This window comes from Antechinus flavipes, chromosome 2, assembly GCF_016432865.1.
Source record: "Antechinus flavipes isolate AdamAnt ecotype Samford, QLD, Australia chromosome 2, AdamAnt_v2, whole genome shotgun sequence".
In the NCBI taxonomy this organism is placed as follows: domain Eukaryota; kingdom Metazoa; phylum Chordata; class Mammalia; order Dasyuromorphia; family Dasyuridae; genus Antechinus; species Antechinus flavipes.
The window spans coordinates 600,256,804-600,280,088 of NC_067399.1; the positions used below are offsets into that span (position 1 = coordinate 600,256,804).

General features: G+C 33.3%; 1 protein-coding gene across 4 annotated transcripts in view; it reads left to right on the top strand.

Annotated features, from left to right (window-relative positions):
* Positions 1-1,577: 1,577 nt before the first annotated feature.
* The window catches only part of SEC23IP (SEC23 interacting protein), a 36,884-nt gene continuing 15,176 nt past the window's right edge, over positions 1,578-23,285 (top strand). Inside the window, exons 1-12 of one of the 4 annotated variants that reach the window (XM_051981553.1) lie at positions 1,578-1,794; positions 8,047-8,570; positions 9,290-9,509; positions 10,547-10,740; positions 15,637-15,726; positions 16,596-16,713; positions 18,760-18,849; positions 19,385-19,526; positions 20,420-20,628; positions 21,575-21,687; positions 21,898-22,047; positions 22,304-22,399. In XM_051981553.1, the coding sequence (XP_051837513.1) occupies positions 1,647-1,794; positions 8,047-8,570; positions 9,290-9,509; positions 10,547-10,740; positions 15,637-15,726; positions 16,596-16,713; positions 18,760-18,849; positions 19,385-19,526; positions 20,420-20,628; positions 21,575-21,687; positions 21,898-22,047; positions 22,304-22,399 (2,094 nt within the window). In that variant the 5' untranslated portion in view covers positions 1,578-1,646. The remainder of the gene's footprint in view (positions 1,795-8,046; positions 8,571-9,289; positions 9,510-10,546; positions 10,741-15,636; positions 15,727-16,595; positions 16,714-18,759; positions 18,850-19,384; positions 19,527-20,419; positions 20,629-21,574; positions 21,688-21,897; positions 22,048-22,303; positions 22,400-23,285) is intronic. The other 3 variants (XM_051981551.1, XM_051981550.1, XM_051981552.1) reach the window with 3 other exon arrangements.

Below are 23,285 nucleotides of genomic sequence, written 5' to 3' on the forward strand. Positions count from 1 at the left end.
CATAGAGAGTTAATTGATATTGCATACTTATCTGTAATAATGAGCTAGAGAGACTCTTTCCCATTCCTTTTATAGACAGAAAAATCTGGATCAAAAACCCACCCAAACAAAAAAATTTTAAATTCTAAAAAGTAATTCCCCCCTTAGTTTCTTCCCAAAAGTTGACTTTTTTTTTTGTTCTTAAATAGTTCTCCTATGCTTTTCATATCCATAAATATTAAAAACAATTTTAATGAAAAAAATGGTTGTGCATGGCACTTTCTACACTTAAAAATTAAATCTTTAAAATATTTTTAGATTCTATACATTTATTTTCCTTATTTATTTATTTGTTTTCCCGCAGCTTGAGGAATGTTGACAAATTTTGCATTTCTATTCTTGCTCATGGAACAAAATGAAAAGGTATTCAAATTGGCTGTGATTGTAGAATCTGAGACAGAGCACTAACTGGAAGGGGTTTAAGAGATTAGTTGGTATAAACTCATTTTTTTCAGATGAGGTAATTGAACTGTAGAGGCAAAGTTAATCATGCCAAACTCTAGATCGTAAGCAAGAGAGGTGGAATTCAAACCTGGTCCCTCTGATTCACATCACATTAGGGGACACAACATGCAGAAAACCCTTCCATATATATATATGGAGTGAAATGTCAGAGAAGGTAGTTGTGGGGAGCCTCAGAAAGACTTTTTGCAAGAAGGTGAGGTCTGCGCTGAGCACAGGAGGAGCCCTTGAAGGCACAGAGGACAGTCAATGAGGAGGAAACTCTTTCTGAGAAGAATGCTCTTCTCTAGTACCTCGAAGAACTTGGCCAACACAATTACAGGGAATTACGATTGGCGTTGCATTTGATGGCTATGCTGGAATGTTGGATACCCGTTCTTTTCTGCTTTCTTCACTATGCACCTGGGCATACAAGTCTTCCAAAGCTCTCGCATTCTCCCCATTCCTGGTTGTTAGGGGGCTGCACTTAGTCTTCTAAGACATCCACGCCCCACAATGTGTCTGGCTAAAGCCCCAAGTAGGACCCAGTAGGTCCTGGTCTCGTTCGGGCTCTAGGTTCCCATAAAAAGTGCTGCTCTGAATGTTTCTGGTCCTAGGGAGGAACACGAAGTCTCGCGCCCCACAGCGCCACCCTCCGGCAGTATAGCTCTCCGGTGCTCCTTGCTTTGTAAAAAGGGCGGGGCTGAGGTATCATGTCTGGCAGTCGAGGGCACGTCTTCGAAGTAATTTCAGGAACGCCTCTTAACGTTGGAATCGTACGAAATGTTTTCCCTTCCTTTTGCTTCACGAACTTTTGTGTTGCCTCTAATATTGATGGATCCCAGAATTCACTCTCGTCACGTATCTTCCCCAAACTACGGAAGACCCAACTCTATTCCAATCGCGGCGTAGAGTGAAGCCCCAGCGTCCATTTTGACTCCTGGGGTTTCGGGGGGAGTGTGTATGTGTGTGTGGAGAGGATTAGGGGTGGGCTATATGGGAGCCGAGGAGAAACACGGAAGGGGCGGGGACCGGGTTGATCAGCTGATCTCTTCAAAGGTCAGCGCGCAAATGCGGAAGAAGCCCGTCCCCTCGTCTGACCCGTTTCCGGTGGTGTTGGGGAACCGGCTGGCCTGAGACGTGTAACTGGGAGGCGGGCCGGAGTCATGGCTGAGAAGAAGCCCAGTGGAGGCAGCGGTTCCTCCGCCGGCACCAACTTACTTTTTTCTTCGACTTCCGATTTCAATTTCAATGTGCCCTTCATCCCAGTCAGCCAAGCCCCCACCTCCACGGGCTCATTGCTTCTCCTTGGAGGTAGGAAAGCGGGGGCGGGGTGTGGGTGATGGGCACCTCGGGCGGTGTAAATGGACGATTATCAAGACTGATGAGGAAGCGGGGAGGGGGCAATACCAGAGAGATGGGGCCCCCATTGCGGGCTCTGGAGAGCCTATCCTCGGAGCAGGCGAGGGGCGCTGTTAGAGGGATGCCGCCTCCAGAGGCTGGCAGAGTTCTCGTGGAAGAGTGAGGAGTCTGGGCACCCACTGTGTGAGAGGAATAGCACCCCAAAAGTGGGGGTAATGAGAGAGAAATGGCGAGTCCCCTGTTCGGCATGAGTCTTAAAGGAATTGGAAAGCCTTCCTCTTTAGCGTGATTGCAAGAGGGGTGGGCTCCAGGGTGGCATAGGATGCCCGGGATCTGAGGGTTGAGCCCTCTCCTTCCTTCTCCCTTGTTTTCCGCCTCTCTGGTTTCCCCAGCAGGATCGAAGGAGTTACGCATTCTCGGAGAGTCATTGAAAGATAATCATGGGGAGAGGGGAGAGCTCTTGCCCGGGGTCCAGTGACTGAGTCAGCCTAGGAGTAAGGTTTTCTGTTTCGAGGAGGTGGAGACTGGGTAATAAAAGCAAGTGAATTGGCTTCTATTTACCTTGCCAAGGTGGCAGGGGCACCGGATCTTGGACACTTTTCTTTTTGGAGGTCTATTGGCCATATTTATGCCTGCCTACCTATTAAAGAGAATGTGGTGTTTATGTATCTTGCCTCAATTGTTATCTCTATTGCATCTTGCCTCTAAAGATTTGCAGCTGCTAATTTTAGAATTTAGTGATATCATTGAGAAGAAAATTAACATTGCTTATTGTTAAGGTTGCCTCCACTTCCTCACTCTACACTCACAGCTTAATTCCTTGCCCTCTGACTTCTGTCCCTATCTCCTTACTGAAATTACATTCTGTAAGGTGGTAATTTCATACTTGCCAAAATCTGCAATCTTTTCTTGGCCCTGGGACTTCTTGGCTTTTCCCTAGCTGTTTGATATTGTTGACTTCCTGAATACTTTTGTCTTTTTGCTCCTTTTTCCTTGAACATGGCTCTTTCCTGGTTCTCTTCCCTGACTTGCTGCTACTTCTGTATCATATCCTCACTCTTCTTAAATGTGGATAGCCTACCAGTCTCTTTTCAACTCTCTTTTCTTTGATAGTACTCATTCTCTCACATTCTCTTTTGGAAATCTCGTCTATGCCGATGACCCTTATTACTTATATGACCAATTCCAATCCCCTTATTTTTTCTAATTAACCCCCCCCCCCATCTTCCCTCTATTTCCCAGTCCCATATTTCCTGTTTCATTTTAGACAATTCTTCCTGAATGCTCCACTGACACTTCAACTTCCAGTTCACCATGTCTTAAAGAGAATTTATTTTCTTTCCACAAAAAGGTGATTCTCCTCACATTCTCACATTTCCTTTTTCCTCTTAATGAAATCAATTTTTATATATTTTATTAGTACAGAATTGTTTGCATCTTGTTTCTATTCTTAGGTGAGCTCCTTGAGAGCTCACTTTTTCATCTTATTTGTATTCCCAGTACCTAGTCCAATCCCAGTGATATAGTAGACACTTAATAAAGGTTAGTTGCCCAATTGACAAGATTCAGAACTAAATCACCTTTTACATTTCCTTCTTTCCCTAATTCCCCACATTCAATAAAGAGTGTAGTTCTTTGCATCTACAATAAACTCTTTACTCACATTATTGTAAGCTTAGACCCTTATTTATTTTCAGCTAGACTATTTTATTAGTAGCTTCTTTTTTGATCTCATCTTTTACCTTTTTCAAAGCTGCAAGAATAATTTTCTTTTTTTTCCCCCAGTGTTTGATTTGACCATAACATTTCCTCTTTTCAAAAACTTTCCATTTGATCCAGAGGATAAAATACTAACTCCTCATCTTACCATTTAAGACCATTTGCAGTCTAGTTCCAATCTACCTTTCAGCTCTATTTAACTGTTATCCTCCATGTATGCTTCAACAGAGGTATCATATAGAAATGGGGATCACTATTTAGGACAGAAGGAATCCTATAGGCTACTTAGTTTTAAAATATAATGTTATCTTTGTTTTATTGTCTTTTTATTTATTTTGGAAATTATTTCTCAATTAACATTTTAATCTGGTATTGTGGGCCTCAGCCAACTCAGCTTTTTATTCATAACCAGGGTATACTACTTCTGTATCTTTGCCTACTGAAATCATTTTCTTCTTGCAAGATGCAACCTTCTCCACAAAGCTGTTTTTGTTCCCTCTGTATGAGAGTAATTTTTCTTCTTTCTGATTTCTTAGGACATTTTAAACTTCTTTGTCATTATGACATTCTACTTTGGAATCTTCCTTAGACTCTTAAAAGGGAGAGGGGTTTGCATGTTTGTATTATTCTTTGTATTCCTAAGTCCTTGTGCATAATAGTAAGCCTGTAAATGTTGTGTTGAATTGAATGTTTTTGTTGAATTTACTTGTCATGGTCATTTAGGATCATAAAGTTTTGTAGAGAATGGATTGAGTATATAAATATTTTACATATAATCATAAAATATATCTGAAATTATTTGTGTTGTTAATAGTGATCTGTAGTTGATATTGACAGATTTAGTAAATGAAAAGTTTTAACCAAGGAAACAGTGTTTCTTCATATGTGAAATAAGGTTTAGGAAGAAACATTAATTAAAAGATAGTGACATGATTCGATTAAGAGAATAAAATGATATCCATGGGTGTCCCAGTCCTAAGAGAGTAGACTTGGGGAGTTTCTGTTTAGTCAAGCCTGAAGCCCATGACCCAGATTCAGGGAATTGTCTAGCAAGAACCTAGTCCTGGTCCAAGCACAATGGAGAAAAGGTCCTTTGCAAAATCCAACTAAAGTAGTCCCCAAAGCCTTTGGCTGGAACTCAGCATGGGAATATCCTCTGACTCCAGTAATTAGAGGAAATGACCCCAAGCAGCATGTACAGGAGAAATCTTGAAGCCTTAAAGTAAAAGAGCACATAGGCAGAATCCAGCACTGGAGCAGGTCCAGGACTTCTTGAAGAAAGGTCCTAGTCTGGGCCAATATACTCAGAGCCAGGCATTCTGTTCATTTGTGGAGAATGATTCAAATTTATTAGGCTTCCCATCCTAGATATTGAGATTGTTAAAATGAGCAAATCAACAAAAACTCAGAATACTATGAGGAAATATCTTGTATTGAAAAATGCCTAGGGGAAAAAAATCTAAGAAGTATCATGACCATCTCAAATCCAGATGCAGCCTTAGGAAAACAGTTGTCCTGGCCATTAGGGATTGTAGGAGTACCTGGAAGAATTTAAACAATAAAGACAGAATAAAAAGCTAGGGTGGTAAAAATAGAAAGAAAAACTGATAACTTAAAACAAACTCATGAACTGAAATGTAAGGGCCAAGTCAAAAAAACCAAAACAAAACAAAAGACGAAACAAATCAGACACCAGCAATGGGAAATATATATTTTTGTAAGTTTTAAAATATGTTACATTTTAAATATTTTTAAAATTACTTTTTAAAAATCAAAAAATTGAGAAACAGAAGCCATGGCCAGTGTGGGAATTTCTTTTGGACTTTGTATCTCTATAAAAATTTTTATTTGGTAAGTTAAGTAGTGGGAAGTTGGAGAGATTTGTAAATGAATTATTTAGTAAATTAGTAAGTGAAAAAATTTACATACAGCAGAAGGGAGTTGAGAAGGGGACAAAGACAAGAGTTATGAATTATGAATTAATTATGAATGTAATTGAGGTTCACAGTTTTATATATAATCCTCTTTCTGTTCAGACTTTGTATGTGGAAAGGTTCATATTTGTTGATTTTTTTTTCTTAAAAGTATTTTATTTTTAAAAATATATTTAAAGATAGCTTTTAACTTTAATTTTTGTAAGATTGTGTTCCAATTTTTTCTTCCTATCTCATTTTATCTCCCTTCTTCCCAAGACAGCAAGCAATTTGATATAGATTCTACATGTACAATACTTTTAAACATATCTCCATATTTGTCATGTTGTGCAAGAAAAATCAAAGCAAAAGGGAAAAACCATAAGAAAGATAAAGCCAACCAAAAAAAAGTGAAAATGCTATCATCAAAATTCACTCTCCAAACTTCCCTCTCTGGATGCAGATGGCATTTTTCATCTCAAGTTTATTGGAATTGTTTTGGATCACAGCATTGTTGAGAAGAGCTAAGTCTATTGTAATTGGTCATCACATAATCTTGCTGTTACTTTGTATCACGTTCTGGTTTTGCTCACTTCAGTCAGTATCTGCCCTGCAAAATTTTTTTTAGGGAGTTTATTGATGGCCTGTTAAGTTTTTTTTCTAAAATGTCAGTTTTTAAATATAACTACTTTGTTTTCTTTTATTTTAATCTGGGAAATTTATATTTTTGTAATATTCATCCATTTTACTTAGATCATCACATTTATTGGCATACAATTGGGCACAACACCTCCTTATTGCTTTGATTTCCTCTTCGTTGGTGGTTAGTTCATCCTTTTCATTTTTGATACTGGTAATCTGGTTTTCTTCTTTTTCTAATCAAATTAAGCAAATATTTATCTTTTTTTTTTTTTTTTTTTTTTTTTTTTTTTGCGCTGAGGCAATTGGGGTTAAGTTACTTGCCCAGGATCATGTAGCTAGGAAATGTTAAGTATCTGAGATCAGATTTGAACTCAGGTCCTCTTGACTTAAGGACCGGTGCTCTAACCACTGCATCATCTAGCTGCCCCCTCCCCCCCTTTTAAAAAATAAAACCAACTTTTAGTTTTATTTATTCAATAGTTTCCTTTCGGTTTTATTAATCTCTCTTTTGATTTTCACAATACCTACTTTGGTATTTGAGGATTTTTAATTTGTTCTTTTTTCCAACTTTTTTAGTTGCCTGCCCAGTTATTTGATAATCTTCTATTTTATTCATGTAAGCATCTTAGAGATATAAAATTTCCCATTATTGTTTTGTCTGAATCCCATACATTTTGTCATATTTCTTTATTCTCTTGGATGAAATTATTGTTTCTATGATTTATTGTTTGACCTACCCATTCTTTTTTTGGGGGTGGGGAGTCTGAGGCTATTGGGGTTAAGTGACTTGCTCAGGGTCACACAGTTAGAAAGCGTCATGCGTTTGAGACCAGATTTGACTCAGGTCCTCCTGACTTCAGGACTGGTGCTCTATCCACTGCGCCACCTAGCTGACCCGACCTACCCATCCTTTAGGATTAGATTGTTTAGTTTCCAATTAATTTTTGGTCTTTTTTCCATGGCCTTTATTACACATAATTTTTATTTCATCATAGTCTGAAGAGGATGCATTTAATGTCTGGCTTTTTTGCATTTAATTTTGAGGTTTTTGTGTCCTAATATATTGTCAGCTTAATGTGCACAATATTTTTCAACTTAATAATAAAAAAATTTTTTTTAAATGGTATAGAACTGTAATACCAAGGAAACTACTTGTTTGATACAGAGGAAACAATATGTGAATTACTGTTTTGAGGGGTGAGGGATGAAGTGGCATGAATAAAAATGGAGGACAATGAGAATTCTATTTTTAACTTATTTAGAGCCATACAGACATTTACTGGGTTCTGGCAAAGGATTTTTTGGTGGGATCAGAGTACAGAGGATCAGTGTAACATAGAATATGATGAGTCCACATAATTATAAAGTACAAACATCTTCGATCTTACAATCTTTACAATTAAGTTAAGATTGAAGGTGTAGTCAGATTTAGGCTTTGGACATATTTCTCATAGGGATTGGTGATGATGATGTTTCCCATGAGATCATTCACATTGGGCAGAGAGATGAAGGATGATTCAAAGCAAAGTTTTTTTGTATTTTAATTAGTAATAATTTACTGGTTGGTTTGGTGTTTTAAAAATATCAGTTTGTAGGTGATTTGGAGGGTTTAGTTCACTTGGTGTGATCGCCAGCTTTTAATTAAAAAAATTTTTTTTACACTTTTACAATAATTTATTTATTAGAATATAGTGTTAAACATCTAATCTTGTGAAGAAAAAGTTTGATGTCATTACCATAAATAGTCATAGCTATTTGGGTAGAAGAAAAACATAATTACAGTTATTTCAATAATCCAAAATTCACTGATTGAGTGGATAAATTGTTAGAATTAATTTGTGGTGTTACTTTTAGAGAATGGCACATTCTTTTTTAGAACTTTGTGGTAACTTTAACCTCAACCTTCTTTTTATTCTATGCTTTATTTCAGAAGATTCTACAGATGTTGGTGAGGAAGACAGTTTTCTTGGTCAGACTTTTGGTCATACTACTTTGCCACAGACATTTAATTATTTCTCTCAGGTATCCACCAACAGTGATCCTTTTGGGAATATTGGACAGATACCACTAACAACTGCAGCAGCGCCTGTTGGAGTACCAACATTGTCTAAGCCTCCAACTTCCCTTCCTCTTACAATTGGATCTCCAGATGGTCCAAATACATTTTCACCACACATTTCAAAGACACAGTCTGCTTGTAGTGTTGCACCTCCAACCAGTGCTTACCAGTCTTCTTCACATGGTAGTCTCCCACCTACAAACTTTGCAAGTCCCCATGGAACACCGCAACAAGGATATAATCCATATCGTCATAACCCTACCAGCAGCAGAGCTAATCCTTATATTGCTCCACCACAGTTGCAGCAATGTCAAGCTCCAAATCATCCTCCCCATTCATCAACCTCTGGACCACCTCTTCAGATGTATCAAAGTCCTCCTGGAACAATGCCACCGGTATAAATATTCTCTTTAATTCAATTATTCCTTCTATTCTCATCATTCTTTTTAGTTTTATTCTGAATTTCAGATAATCTGCTTTTAAAAAAAAATAAGGGAATATGAAAGCTAGTCACTTTTAAAGAAATGTTGAAGTCTGTATGTTTTATAGAGAAAATAATTTTTTAAAGTGAGATGATTAGATGTATTCTTTTCATTATTTTAAACTGCCTATTCATAAATAAGTAACTGATTAAACTAACTGGCAAATCAAAAAGTTTTAATGTAATATGAAATATGAATTACTTTAAAAAATGAGAAGTATCTAGGAACAAATATTTTGGGATATAGTTAGTTACAATTTTGATTTTAAAAACTTTAGTTATCAAAATTGTTGTATAATTTTGTAATTACATTCATAGTTTAAAAAAATCTATTTATTTATTTATTTATTTATTTTTTGCTGAGGCAGTTGAGTTAAATGACTTGCCCAGGGTCACATAGCTGAGGCCAGATTTGAGATCAGGGCTGGTACTCTATCCACTGTGCCACCTAGCTGCCCTCTATTATCCCACTTTTACAGAAGAGGAAATGGCTTCAGAAAGGTTATGGTCACACAGTTAGTACGAGTTAGTAAGTATTTAAGATGGGTCTTGCTGCCTCCATTTTCAGGCTGCTACCCTCGAGCCCATGCTGCCTCTGAGACATGGAGGAGACATGAGGCTTTATCTTTTCAGATCCCTCCAGCAGGACAGACAGTCTTGTCATCCCCAGGCCAGCAGCAACTTATGGCTAGACCTGCAGCTCCTGTGATTCAAGCACCACCTCTTTTCCTTCAAAATCCGTATGAGGCTGTTCAGCCACATTGGTTTTATTGCAAGGAAGTAGAACACAAACAAATATGGATGCCATTTAGTATGTTTGATTCTATACATCTTGAAGAGGTCTATAATTCAGGTAAGTATAATTTTCTTTCTTTTGGGGGGGTTGTGGCAGGGAAAGGCAACTGATTTTAGAAAATAGAAATTTAGATGTGATACGAAAGTTAAAGAATCTTATTCCTTGCTTTTTTTATGATTTTGCGTGTATATCAAATTACTTAGTTCTCTCAGATATATTTCCCATACCTCTGTTTTTTTCTTTTTGAGCAAGTAGGATATGTTTGAATTGAATAATTTTTCATTTTATTCGAGGAACTGTTTAAATAAAAGTCTATATATAATCTATATTCTTTTTTTGTTGTTATCCTCTAATTAGGATAGCAAAGACGCACTTGGCTTCAGAATTTGATTTTTATTAAGGAAGAATTTCCTTAAATTAAAAAAAAATTTAAAACTCTAATTTTAAAACAAAAACATTAGAACAACATAAAACAAGTTACTTTTGACCTAGGAAGTCTCCTCCTCGGCCCCCATATAGTTTTCTAGATCATTCTTATGCGTTAGTTTAGTGTTCGATACGTATGCTTTTGAAAAATTTAATATGTCTACTGAGCTTGGTTTGTTTTTTAGTATAATTCTTAATATGACTTTTTTAAAAATTGGATTTTTGAGTTAGTTGATTTTGGGAATTGCCAGTGAGGAAAATATCTACACCCAAACAGATCACTGCTTTTTTTTTTTTTTTTTTTGTTATTTAAAGAGAATTGCCTAGAACACTGAAAGCTTAATTGGCCAGACTGGAAGACAAAGCCATTGTGAATCATTAGTGGGACTTGAACCCAGATCATTCTGCCTTTTGAGGCCGGTTCTCTCTTTCTATTCCACCACCTTGATTTCCTTTTTGTGGCACTTGTATTTTTTAAAATCCCACAAATATTTTTGAATTATTTAAAGTAGCACAGACTAATTTTAAGCCTACTTAAGCCAACTGGAAGGATGAATTTTGGCATTTTATTTGGAAAAGGAGTAACTTGATCATTGTGTTATCTATTTATAGATTGGGAAGAAGAGCATATTTAAGTGTCTAAATAAAGTTTAACTTTTATATTTTAGTTCAGCCTGATCCAGAGAATGTTGTTTTAAGCACGGATGGTGGACGTTATGATGTTTACCTCTATGACAGATTGAGAAAAGCTGTATATTGGGAAGAAGAACAGACTGAAGTTAGACGTTGTACTTGGTTTTATAAGGGGGATACAGACAGTCGGTATATTCCCTATACAGAGGAATTCAGTGAAAAACTAGAGGTAAGAATTTAAAAAATACTTTGCCATTTGTTTTAAAAAAATAGGCACGATATACATGTGCTTATACTTATTAACATACTTTTTTTTTAATGTAAATTTTTTTTTAATAATATAAAAAATTTACACTTAAATACAAAAGGAGGGAAAAAAAACCATGGCCATGTACACAGAAGACCATGAGAGGATTCAATATGAAACAAATTTCCATTTCAAGAAAACATAATAAATACTGCATATTGTTTTTCAAAACTGCATAAGACTGTCTTTCCTGCTGGAGGAATTTGAAATGAAGAAACCTCATATCTTACATGTTTGAGGAAGCAAAGGAAAATTGGGCAGCTTTGAAAAATATGTTTAATGCCTGGGTTTTCTTAAAATGGAAGTTAATCGTTTTATGTTGAATCCTCTCTTCTCATTTGCTATCTAGTATTCTTTTATTCTTTTATTTTCTGTTTTCCTTTCTCCTACCCCAAGAAAGGCTACAATTATGCATATATAATTTGTACACACAGACATCTCTAAACATGCATATATATGTACTGTGCTTATTTCCACCTATCATCTGTTTCTCTGAAAGAAGATAGCATCTTTTTTCATATCTCCCAAGTTTTTACATTTTTTCTAAATTAGCTGGCTCATCATTTACAAAATACTACTTTCTAGATTTAAACATCAAAAGATACCTTTAGAATACTGCTACTAATGTATCCAGTATTCTCTTGATTCTGTTCATTTTGTTCTTCATTATTTCATGGAACTTTATCTGTGCTTTTTTTTTTTTTTTAATGTCTTTTTATTTTTCCAAATACATACAAAGATAGTTTTCAACATTTACCTTTGTAAAACCTTGTATTCTGAATTTTTCTCCCCCATTCTCCCATATACTCCTCCCCTAGACAGAAAGCAGTCCTCTATAGGTTAAACATGTGCAATTCTAAACTCCATGCTTTTCTAAAATCATTAATCTCATCATTTCTTGTAACAGAGTAATATTGTTTCATGAACTTATACCACAATTTGCCATTCGCCAAGTGATTGGCATCCCTGCGATTTCCAGTTCTTTGTCAGTACAAAGAAAGCTGCTATTAATATTTAAGAACATGTAGGTTCTTTTCCATTTTCTTGGGAAACACTAATATTGGTATTGATGAGTCAGAGGCAATAAGCAGTTTATTAACTCTTTGGGCATAATTTGAAAACTCTCTCCAAAATGGTTGGTTTAACTAATAGATCCACCAGCATTGAATTACTAAGGTTCCAAATTTTCCATATCCTCCAGTATTTGTCACTATTTCAAGGTTGTTTTAATTTGCATTTCTCTAATCAATAATAATTTAGAGAATTTTTTCATATGGCTATAAATTGTTTTGATTTCTTTATTGGAAAACTGCCTGTTCATTTTCTTTGATCATTTATCAATTGGAGAATGAATTGAGTTCTTAAATATTTGACAAAGATCTTTATATTTGAAATATGAGATCTTTATCTAAGAGTTGTCTATAAATTCCACTCCCCCCAATTTTTTGCTTTCTTTCTGATCTCGGCTACATTTGTTTTACTTGTACAGAACCTTTTTAATTTAATATAGTCAAAATAATCTATTCTATATTTCACAATACTTATCTCTTGTTTATTATTGAATCACCTTTCCATAAGTCTGACATTAATGTGTTTAATGTTCTTCAAATTTTTTTGTAATATCTCGTTTCATATTTAGGTCATGTATACATTTTGATTTTATCTTATGTGATTTAAGATACTGGGCTTAATTTGGTCACAATGAGCCTGTTTTTTTTTTTTTTGGTAGGTGTATTCCCAGGTATTTTAATACTGTCTAGAGTTATTTTTAACTTTTATTATTATTATTTTTTGCAAGGCAATTGGAGTTATGTGATTTGCCCAGAGTCCACACAGCTAGGAAGTATTAAATATCTGAGACTGGATTTAAACTCAGGTCCTCTTGACTCCAGAGGCAGTGATCTATCTGCTGTGTCTTCTAGCTCTGGAATTATTTTAAATGGGATATCTATAGATCTTTTTTCTTTCTGCAGGATCCTAGCAGTAATATAGGAATGCTGATAATTTATATGTGTTTACTTCATGTCTTGCTACTTGTAGAAATTATTGCTTCAATTAACTTTTTAGTTGAGTCTTTAGGATTTTCTAAATATATAATATCATCTGCAAAAAAAAAAGATTGTTTTCTTATCTATTTCTGTATTCTGAGTCCTATTTTTTTTCTCTTATTGCTATTGCAAGGATTTCCTGTACAGTATTAATAATATTGATGACAGTGGGCATCCCTGTTTCACACTTGATCTTATTTCCCATAAGATATTCTTAAAGCTTCTACTTAACCCCATTTTAATAAATGCTTGCTAATGGTTTTAGGTAAATTTTTTTTTTTTTATCAATTTAAGGAAAAGTTCATTTATGCAAATACTAATAGAAATTAGTATTATCAAATGCTTTTTCTGCACTATTGATATTATATATATATATATATATATATTTTGGTTATTTTTGTTTTTGATATAATCAATTATGTTAAGAGTTTTCTCATGTTAAACCATCCTTGTATTCCTGATATGAATCCTTTTTGGTCATAATGTATAATCTTTGAAATGTTGTAAATCATTTAGCTAGTATTTTATTTGGTAATTTTGTATCCATATTAATGAAACTAGTTTATAATACTTTTCCTGGTTTAGGTATTAATATCATATTTGTTTCATAAAAGGGACTTGGTAAGATTCCTATTTTGTCAGTTATTCAAAATAATTTACTTAATATTGGAATTAATTTGTCTTTAAATGTTTGATAAAATTCACTTATAAATCCATCTAGTCCTAGTGCTTTTTTTCTTAGAAACCTCATTTATGGCCTGTCACTTTCTTTTTCCAAAATCATACTGTTTTCTCTACAGTTATATTTACTATAAAGTGATTTTTTCATGGATCTTATAAGATTTAAATTGCTTACTGGATCTTTTGATAGTGATAAAAAGACCTAAAAAAAGAAACTCTCCCCTGTTCTACCACTCCTGCCCCAATCCTTGGTTCATAAGTTTAGAGGTGGAAGAAATCCTTTACGTTATTGAGGCTAACCTCTTCCTTTCACAGATGAGGAAAATAGGGCCTAAATGACTTGCTCAGAGGCACACAGCCAGTGAATGGCAGAGCTGGAATTCAAATCCAGGTCCTCTACTGTTATTTCCACTGCACCATGTCAGTTCCCTGTAGATTGTTATAGTATGACTAACACTTATTTTTAGAGGTACAGTGAAAATGGAATAATTTAGGATAATGGAGTATTTTCTTTTACTCCTTTTTCCCCCACATAAAAAAATATTGTCATTTCTTGACATTTTTTAGTGACTCAGTTTCTAAGCATCACCTGTTTTAATTCAGTGCTTATTCATGCCATTCCCAAATAAAATAGAAAAATGTGTATTTTTTCCAATTAGTTTTTTCTAGTTTACGGACATGATATATGAATCAACTCTGAAGATTAAAAAGGGATTCTTTTGTTAAGTATCAACCTTTACTATCTTGAAAGCATTGTATAACTATCACTTCCTATTTAGGACATAGTATATTCAAGCTAAACTTAAATGTAGTTCATTGTACCTTCTTTGAAAATGCTGAAAAGTGTAGCACTGAAAACTATTAGATGCCAGAACTATGCTGGCGGGATAAATAGCAAAAATTAGAAATTGAGAATGGGCATAAATAAGAATGACAAAAATAAGAGTATCAGGTTTGACAAGATTAGAAAAGATTTTTTTTATGAGAAAACTCTTAATTGATAATAGTGAAGATTAGAGAGGCAAATCTATTGTCTGCTGCCCAGTATATAATAAAATCTTCCAGAATTATTTGTTTCTGAAAAACAGTTAACATGCTTTGAAATAACTAGAAAAAGTAAAAGAATCTGAGACACAACCTTTATTTTGCCTTTATTGAAGAATTCATCACCTGACAGCCAATTCCTTCATTGTATTCTGTATTGGTCCAAATGTGGAGAAGCCATCAGCAGATTGACTATTAAGTGTGAGGTTGTTGCAGAATAGTAGTCTAGAATTTATTTAGGTGGAAAGTTGTGAAGCTATTTAATGCAAGTGAAAATATTTTGTTGTTTTCAGGAACCATATAAATTGTAAATTATTATTATTCACTCTTTCCCTATCTATGTTAGAGAACTAAGAAATTCTATTCTCAGTGTTATTTACCTGGATAAAAGGAACTTCAATAAGAAGTAGACCAAAACATTTTTTAAATCCTGAATTTTTTAATACTGATTTTATATGTAAATCTGATTTTATACTATCAATTAATTTTAGTTTTTCAGCTGATCATTGCTAAATCATTAAATCCCAGAATCTAAAAAATACAATTGATTCCTACATTTGTAATTTGGCCTCTATCTCTCCAAACTGAGTGAGCCCTTGTTTCTTGGCTATTATTTCTTTCTAGGAAATTGCTGAAGGTAGTAATTTGGTTGGTGAGATGACTAACTTTGTATTGATTAATAGCTTCAGTATTTGCTTCATATTCTTGACTGTTTTTAAAGTATGTTTCTATTTCAAACATCCTCATAAAAGATTAGCCCTTTGTGACTTGGGAATTGCTTGAGCAGGAATGCTCTCCTCTTTTTGTATCTTGCTTGACACTGATTATGTACCCTGACATGAAAAAAAAAAAAGAGACTTAATTTATTTGGATTTACCAAATGAAATTCTTATCCTGAAATATCACTAGGCTTGCTTTACATTTATTCTCATCTTTGCCAATGTTACATTCATATATCCTTTTTATACAAATGCTTTTTTTAAACGTATATAATTTTATGATATTAATTATTTTGGACTTAAAACTATTTTCCCCATTATCGTAGGCAGAATACAAAAAAGCTGTAACCACCAATCAGTGGCATCGTAAACTTGAGTTTCCCAGCGGAGAAACAATTGTTATACATAACCCAAAGGTAATAAAGATATTTAAATCATTAGCTTGTTTTGTATGTTTTGAATTGTTTTTCTGGGAATACTTGCATGATGTTTAACTTCAATAGTGAGTGTACATTAGTAAATAATGAAATTTATATTGTATTCAGAATTGTTAAATTGGTCATGGAAACTAGCAGAGCCTAGATTCATTTGAAATGTCCATTTGTGGCAACGTACAATAAAATAACTGAACTAATAATCATAATATTTGTTGTTAGGTATCCTGATTTCTATATAATGTTAGAAAGTTTTAATACATACAAAAGTATATCCTTTTACAATTCTTTTTTTTATATGAAGTTGTTCTGTTTAAACCTTTGATTTGTGATTTTCTGCCTAACTTTTACTAACAGCAAGATATTTTGCAGGATAGGACAAAATGAATTTAGGCATGATTTGCTGTAAAATAACTTCTCAAAATGCAAATTTAATTATATAATTGTAACCTTTTTATATATTTACTGGACATGGAAATAATTCTTATTGTTCATTCACATTTACAGTCATTCTTTTTTTTATGAAACTATGTTCTCTGTTTTGTAATTTGAATTTTCAAATAAATTGAGATATGCTAATAGTTGATAATATTTTTTCATACTATCAGCTGACTTGTTGAATCTGGGCATTTATATATAGTGATACATTTTACAATACTAGTCTTAGGTTCAGAGGGTCTAGTGTCTGTCTTTTATAGGTATTTAGATATAGCAAAAATTTTGGTTTACTCATTTATGTTTGAGGAAATATATTTTTGTTCACAGTGGAAATGAATTTGTTTACTTTTTGTTTCAACAAGTTTGTTTTTTCTTTATTTTTTTTAAAAGAATATTCTTTTTATGTATTTTAGGTTATAGTTCAGTTTCAGCCTTCCTCTGTGCAAGATGAATGGGGGGCCACACAAGATGGACAAACAAGACCTAGAGTTGTAAAACGTGGTATTGATGATCATGATGAAATTCCTGATGGTATGTGAACCTCTAAGGAAGAGAGTTGAGCTAAAAGACCAATGATATGATTAAATAATTCAAGTCTTTCTTCATAGTAGAGAAAACCCTAGAATTCGTTGTAAGAACTAAATTTGAGTCCTGGCTCCACCACTTATATAATGGTTGGCAAGTCACTTAATCTTTCTGATTATCAGTTTCCTCATCTGTAAAGTAGAAATAATGATACTACCTCTTAGGTGTTGTGAGGAAAGTGCATTGTGAACTGAAATTTGTGATGTAAATGTGACCTGACTTTTTTGATGGGTAACTTCACTTATATTCATGTTTGCTTTAGACAGTCTTGAGAGAAACAGTTCCTTTAGAATAAATTGAAACAAGACTGATGCATGGGAGCTTCCTTTGAGGAAGTCTTTCTCATTTTTTCTTTTATGTCATTTTTTCCTAGTACTTTTTCTTGGTGTCTTGTTTTCTTCTATTCCTTACTTATATCAAGTCCATTATGTTATATATTTTCACATTCTTTTATAAGACTATCTTTATTGTATATAACATTTTCTATTATTAAAATTATTTTATTAAGGCCTTTTCTCTTTTTCCTTTAGTTATTTCAGGATCCCTTCCTTCCTTCCTTCTTCAAAAAGTGAGCCATCCTTTATAGAAACGAGCTAAACAAAACCAACTAAAACTGCTTAACAGCATATACAACATTATTAGGCATCTTTACTGAAAGGATAAAAATTAGTTTAATTGTTCATTCTGTAGGACCTAGATTGATTAGTATATTTACTCAGAGTTTTGCCAATTTTAATATAAATTTCATATGTATTTTCATTTATATTTAACTTTTCATATATGACTATTGCAGTACTTATTGTATATACTTCAGTGATTTGTTACTAATAACGATGCATTTTCCCAGTAAATTTTTACTTTTTTCCTTTAGTTTTATGTTATTAGTTGCTTAATTTCTAATTTCTTAAATATTAATTATTAAGTGAATTGAATTTACCTGTTGAGTTCTTCATATTTTTACATTTAGCATTTTATACTACATTCTTTATTATAATTGCTCTCTGCTTTCATCAGCAATTACTTCTATCTTTATCTTTTCTGTGATTTTTAAATATGCCCTTAGTAGGGAGGATACTTTTGCAATTCATTGTTTTTAATTTACATAGGATTTGTGTACTCATTTAGTCTCTTAACACTATTTTTGAACTGGTAAAAAACATCATTAATGTTGGGGACTATAAAGCACATAGACCTGGAAAAGCCTCCTTTCATTTCAAAAAAATTATTTTTACTTAAAACATTAAGCAAATCAACATTTATTCACATTTCAGTTTGTATCTTATTTCCTATATATTCTAAATAAGCACATTGTTGTTTAATGTGCCTTTGGATTTTGTCTATGATTTCATAAATAACTGCTTTTGTTTTTTTACACCTTTGTATAGGGACCAACAATCCTGGATTATTATCGTTTATGAGCACTTTACTTTCATTTGTTATAATAGGAACTATGAAATTCAATTTGACAGCTTCATACATTTCATGTTTGTTCTATTGCTCTCAATTACACACACATTTCTAAGAATATGAAATATGTATGATATGAAAAAAATTAAGCAGTAATTTATGTTAAGCATATTTGAGTAATTAAAAACAATTCTTTAAGTAAAATGAATATGGGATGAGTGTTTAAGAAATGGCACAGACCAAGTTTCATCTTTTAACAGTATTTCTCACAATGGAATGTAAGACTCTGGAGAGATGAGGAGCCCAAGTGATTACCAAATCTAGAGTTGGAGAGTTCTTAACAGTTAGATGATTATGGGAATTTCCAGGTAGGGCAGTAGTCTGCTTCCTTTTCCTCCTGGGCCTCCTGCTGTGTACTGGGGAGAGGTGACTTTTTTTCACTGTAAGGGTGTTGAAGTGTATATTATGGAGTTGGGGCAGTAGAACTTTTAAGGGTTTTTATTGATGAAAGTGTAAGGACATTGAGCAAGATAATACTACCCATCACTTAGGTTATACATGCCTAATATCTTTCTTTTTCTACAGGTGAGATGCCTCAGGTTGACCATTTAGTATTTATGGTGCATGGCATTGGTCCTGTTTGTGATTTACGTTTTAGAAGCATTATTGAGTGTGGTATGTTTATCATAATTTTTTTATTCTAAGAGTAGTTTTAAATGAATTTACAAACTATTAAGGTGCTTGTGAAACTTAGTTTTCAGTTGTACAAAAATTATTAGGTGGCTATTTATAGTACATCAGCAGAATGAATGTTGATTTGAATCATTAAGGAGAAAAATTACCTTTTCTTTGTTTTCACATTTGACTGTCATAATTCATGAACACTATTTGAAAATAATTTTAATTGAAAGACATTTTATTAATGACTTTCAAATTTTTCATTAAATTTTGATTTTTTTAAACCATTGTGTTACTGTTTAAATTCATGTTTTCATAGCCACTTAATTCTTTTTACATAACTTGGTTTCTAAAATGAGGGAATTATTAATTTCTCTCCCCTCCTTTTTAGTGTTATTGAGTTAATAATAGATCTGCTTTTTTTCTTCAGAAAATGCCTTTGAGATTTTAAACACAGCAATTGTTTAATTTATGATCATCTAGCTACTATTGAATTTTTGTCACTGAAATATTTCATTTTTCTTTCTTCAAGTTGATGATTTCAGAATGGTTTCTCTAAAATTGCTGCAGACACATTTTAAGAAATCTTTAGATGACCATAAAGTAAGCAGGGTGGAATTTCTTCCAGTTCATTGGCATAGTTCCTTACATGGTGATGCTACGGGTGTTGACAGGTTTGTATTAGTTAATTTTCTAGATTTAGATTGAGGTAATTTTAAGTTCAAAATTAGAAAAGTACAGATTTTTTTATTAAAATATTGCACTGAGACTCCTCTTCCCCTCCCCCCCATGCTATGTAACCCAATGTGGGAAGGTATTATATCTCCTTGTGCTTGTTTGCTGATCTGTAAAATGGGAACATTGAACAAAATATCTAAGATCTTTTGAACACTAACCATTTTATTTAGTATTCTATTTTACTAATGTTAAAATATAGTATGTTATATTAATTTTGTAGGAAGCACTTGAAAATGTACATTGATGGAAAGAAATACAGTAACCCAAATTTAAATTTTGATTGTGCTGCTAAGAAGCTATACTACTAATTATCTTATAATCTTTGGCAAGTTGCTTTACCATTTTTAGTTGTTTTTTACTTGTAAAATGAACTTGGACTAGTTCCCAACTAGCTTTGGACTAAATAATCTCTAAGGTCTCTTCTCACTTTATCAGAGGCCTGATATCAATTTAACATCAGTTGTTCAAATCTGCCCATTTTTTTCATACTCTCTAAACATAAGCTTGACAATACCTGAGAAAAATTTCCAATCTGTGAGCACAGAAATTCTCTTCCTTACAACTTTTTGCTACTTGAAATTTTCTTCTCTCCCCTCACATCCTCCCTTTTCCTCCTCCCCCTCCCATCCCCCCCATGTCACAACAAAGCATGTTGTGAATCAAAATTTACTTTTATGGACTGGTCTATAAACGTGACAGTGATAGTTATTTTTTAAACTTCTATCCCCAGCACTTGGCATAGTATCATGTGCATAAGAGGCTCTTAATAATGTGTATTGAAGAATTAGATATTAATGACTAAATGTATTTATATTTTTGTTTTCTGAAGGAACATTAAAAAAATAACTTTACCAAGTATTGGTCGTCTGCGACACTTTACCAATGAAACTCTGCTAGACATATTATTTTACAATAGCCCTACCTACTGTCAGACTATTGTGGAAAAAGTGGGAATGGAAATAAACCGTCTACATGCACTTTTTATCAGTCGGAACCCAGGTTTTAAAGGAGGGGTCTCTGTTGCTGGACATAGCTTAGGTAAGTTTTCAATGTATACATGGGACCTAATTCTAGATTGATCCTCCATAGCCTGCAAAGTTTTATAAAGGGTTAAGTTTAACTTTTGTACCTTAAATCGGTGGCTTTCCCACTTTACTTCCTCTTTTGCCTTGATATGCATTGTTTTTAAAAATTTCTATCCAATATTCTATGTAAATTAGTGGTATTGGAGACATTTATAACACCTGGCATTTATGTAACAGCCAGCATCTACATAGTGTTTAAGTTTGCAAAGTGCTTTACAAATATTATTTCCTTTAACAACAACCTTGGGAAATTGATGTTGTTATTTATCTCCATTTTACAGCTGATGTAACTGGGGTAGATTGAAGTTAAATGGCATGCTCAGGTTAAGTATCTGAGGCAGGATTTGAATTCGGATCTCTGAGTCCAGGTCTACTATGTTACCTAGTTTGAACATATTACTGATAAAACAGTGTGATCTTCATGTACTTAAGCACAATCAATAGGAAATACCATGGTCTAGTATAGTGTTTTTTAAACTGGGTTATGAGGTAATATGAAACACTCCCAAATTATTATTTTTTTTTAATGAGCCTTATGTTGTTTGTCAAGAGGCATAAAAAAAAAAAAAAAAATTAGAGCATTTTGCTCCAAGCATTCTTTCAAAGTTTTTTTAAAACTTTGGGATTCTAGTGACCTTGGGCAAGTCACTTAACTCCAATTACCTCAGCAAAACACACACACACACAATTTTATTCAGTTTTCTTATCTGTAAAATCGGAATGGAAGTCAAGGAAGTCCAGAGTGGGTGGGATTTAAAACAATAGGGATGGAACTACAGAATTATGTTAAGGAAAGCCCTTGATTAATCTTAAGAAATGTTTAAATATTTTCTGTTATAAAATGTCATATCTTACTAACTTTATAAATAGAATAATATACTTTTCTTTATGTTCTTCAGGATCTTTGATATTATTTGATATACTTTCTAATCAGAAAGACTTGACTTCAAAACCAGTGCCTCTAACTACTGCTAATGGAATCATGAAGCATACAGCTCCCTTTGAAAAGCAGGTATGTCTCAAGAAAGTTTAGTTATTATATACATTTGTGGCTGCTGCTAATTCTGCTTCAAGACTTGCTGTCAAATTTCAGAAATATTTTCATGTAGTAAATACATCTTTTGAGAAATATAATAGGAAATTTTAATGCTCACCCATGTCATGATTTTTCCATTGAGCGAGTCTGTGAATACTTTGCAAATGTTTTCTATTTATTTTCTAGGCATTAGAAGATCCAAAGACACCAGTAGATGAATCTTGTGACCTTGATGTTGAAAATGAAGTCCTGACTTTGCAGGAAACCCTGGAAGCACTTAGCCTTTCTGAATATATCAGCATTTTTGAAAAGGAAAAAATGGACATGGAGTCTCTGGTATTAATCATAATTTTTAATCTTTTAAAAAAAGTCTTATCCAAACAGAAAATTTAAGAATGAGATAAGATCTTAAATTATGAAATCCAAGTTTCTGATCCATGTGTGTAATTTAAAAAAAAGATTTAGAGTTTTTAGTTAAATGAGTATTCATCTGTTTTAGATGTTACAGCAATCTAACTCGCTAACATAGGATTTAAAAAAATTTTCAGTTTTATGTGTTTTTTTTCTTTCTTTTCCTTTTCTTTTTTTAAAGCTTATGTGTACAGTTGATGACTTAAAGGAAATGGGAATACCTCTTGGCCCTAGGAAGAAAATAGTCAACTTTGTAAAAGACAAGGCAACTAAACTGGTAAATTCATATTTTTTTGTTAATTGATTATTTCTGAGAGTGGTAAAGTAATACATAAATTTGTTTCAGTTACCTAAATTTATAAACTTTAAACACACAAGGGTGAAAAAACCTTAGACTTAAAGTAGATTAGATTTAAAAGAATCAAAGGGAGAAGAGACATATACCATTCTCTTGAGGGTCTCCAGACATCTATAAATTCACTGAAATATTCTAGTTATCATAAAGGGAAAAAAAGGCAACTCAGAATTTTTTTTTTACTACTTTGGAGTTAGAGGAAAAACCATTTCTAATAGTTGTAGTTGTACCGTTGCTGTAGTTCCTACCGTGGTGCTTCTCATCTCTTCTACTCTTAGGATACTTAACATATTTTACTTTATATATATATATATTTTTTTTCATTTATACACAGTATAAGCTTAATATTATAAAATTAATTTTTATAAACTTCCAGACTTTTAAAATGTCCTGATAAGGCATTGTATATTTTAAAAAACTGCTTGCCTAAAGCAAAATGCCATCCAGTATTGATTTACCAGGCCCTTAAACATGTTTCTTTACAGTCATGCTTTTTGAATCTTGTTTTAACTATATTTTAAGCTCCTTAGCAATTGAAAATTCACTCTTTTTTTTGCCTTTCTTTATATCCCTCAAACCTAGCATAGTGCTCCCTGTGCAAGCTAGTTGCTCAATAGAGATGTGTTGATGATAATAAAAACTAATTTAGTAATTGAGAAATGATGTAAAATTTGCCATTCTTACGTAGGCTGATATGATGCATTCTTCTGTTCATAATATTCATTGTAGAATTTCAAAGAAATGAAGCTTGGGCAAAGTTGTTTGAAGTTTGAGGATATTAGTCCTCCTTTATCATTATTGTCATAAA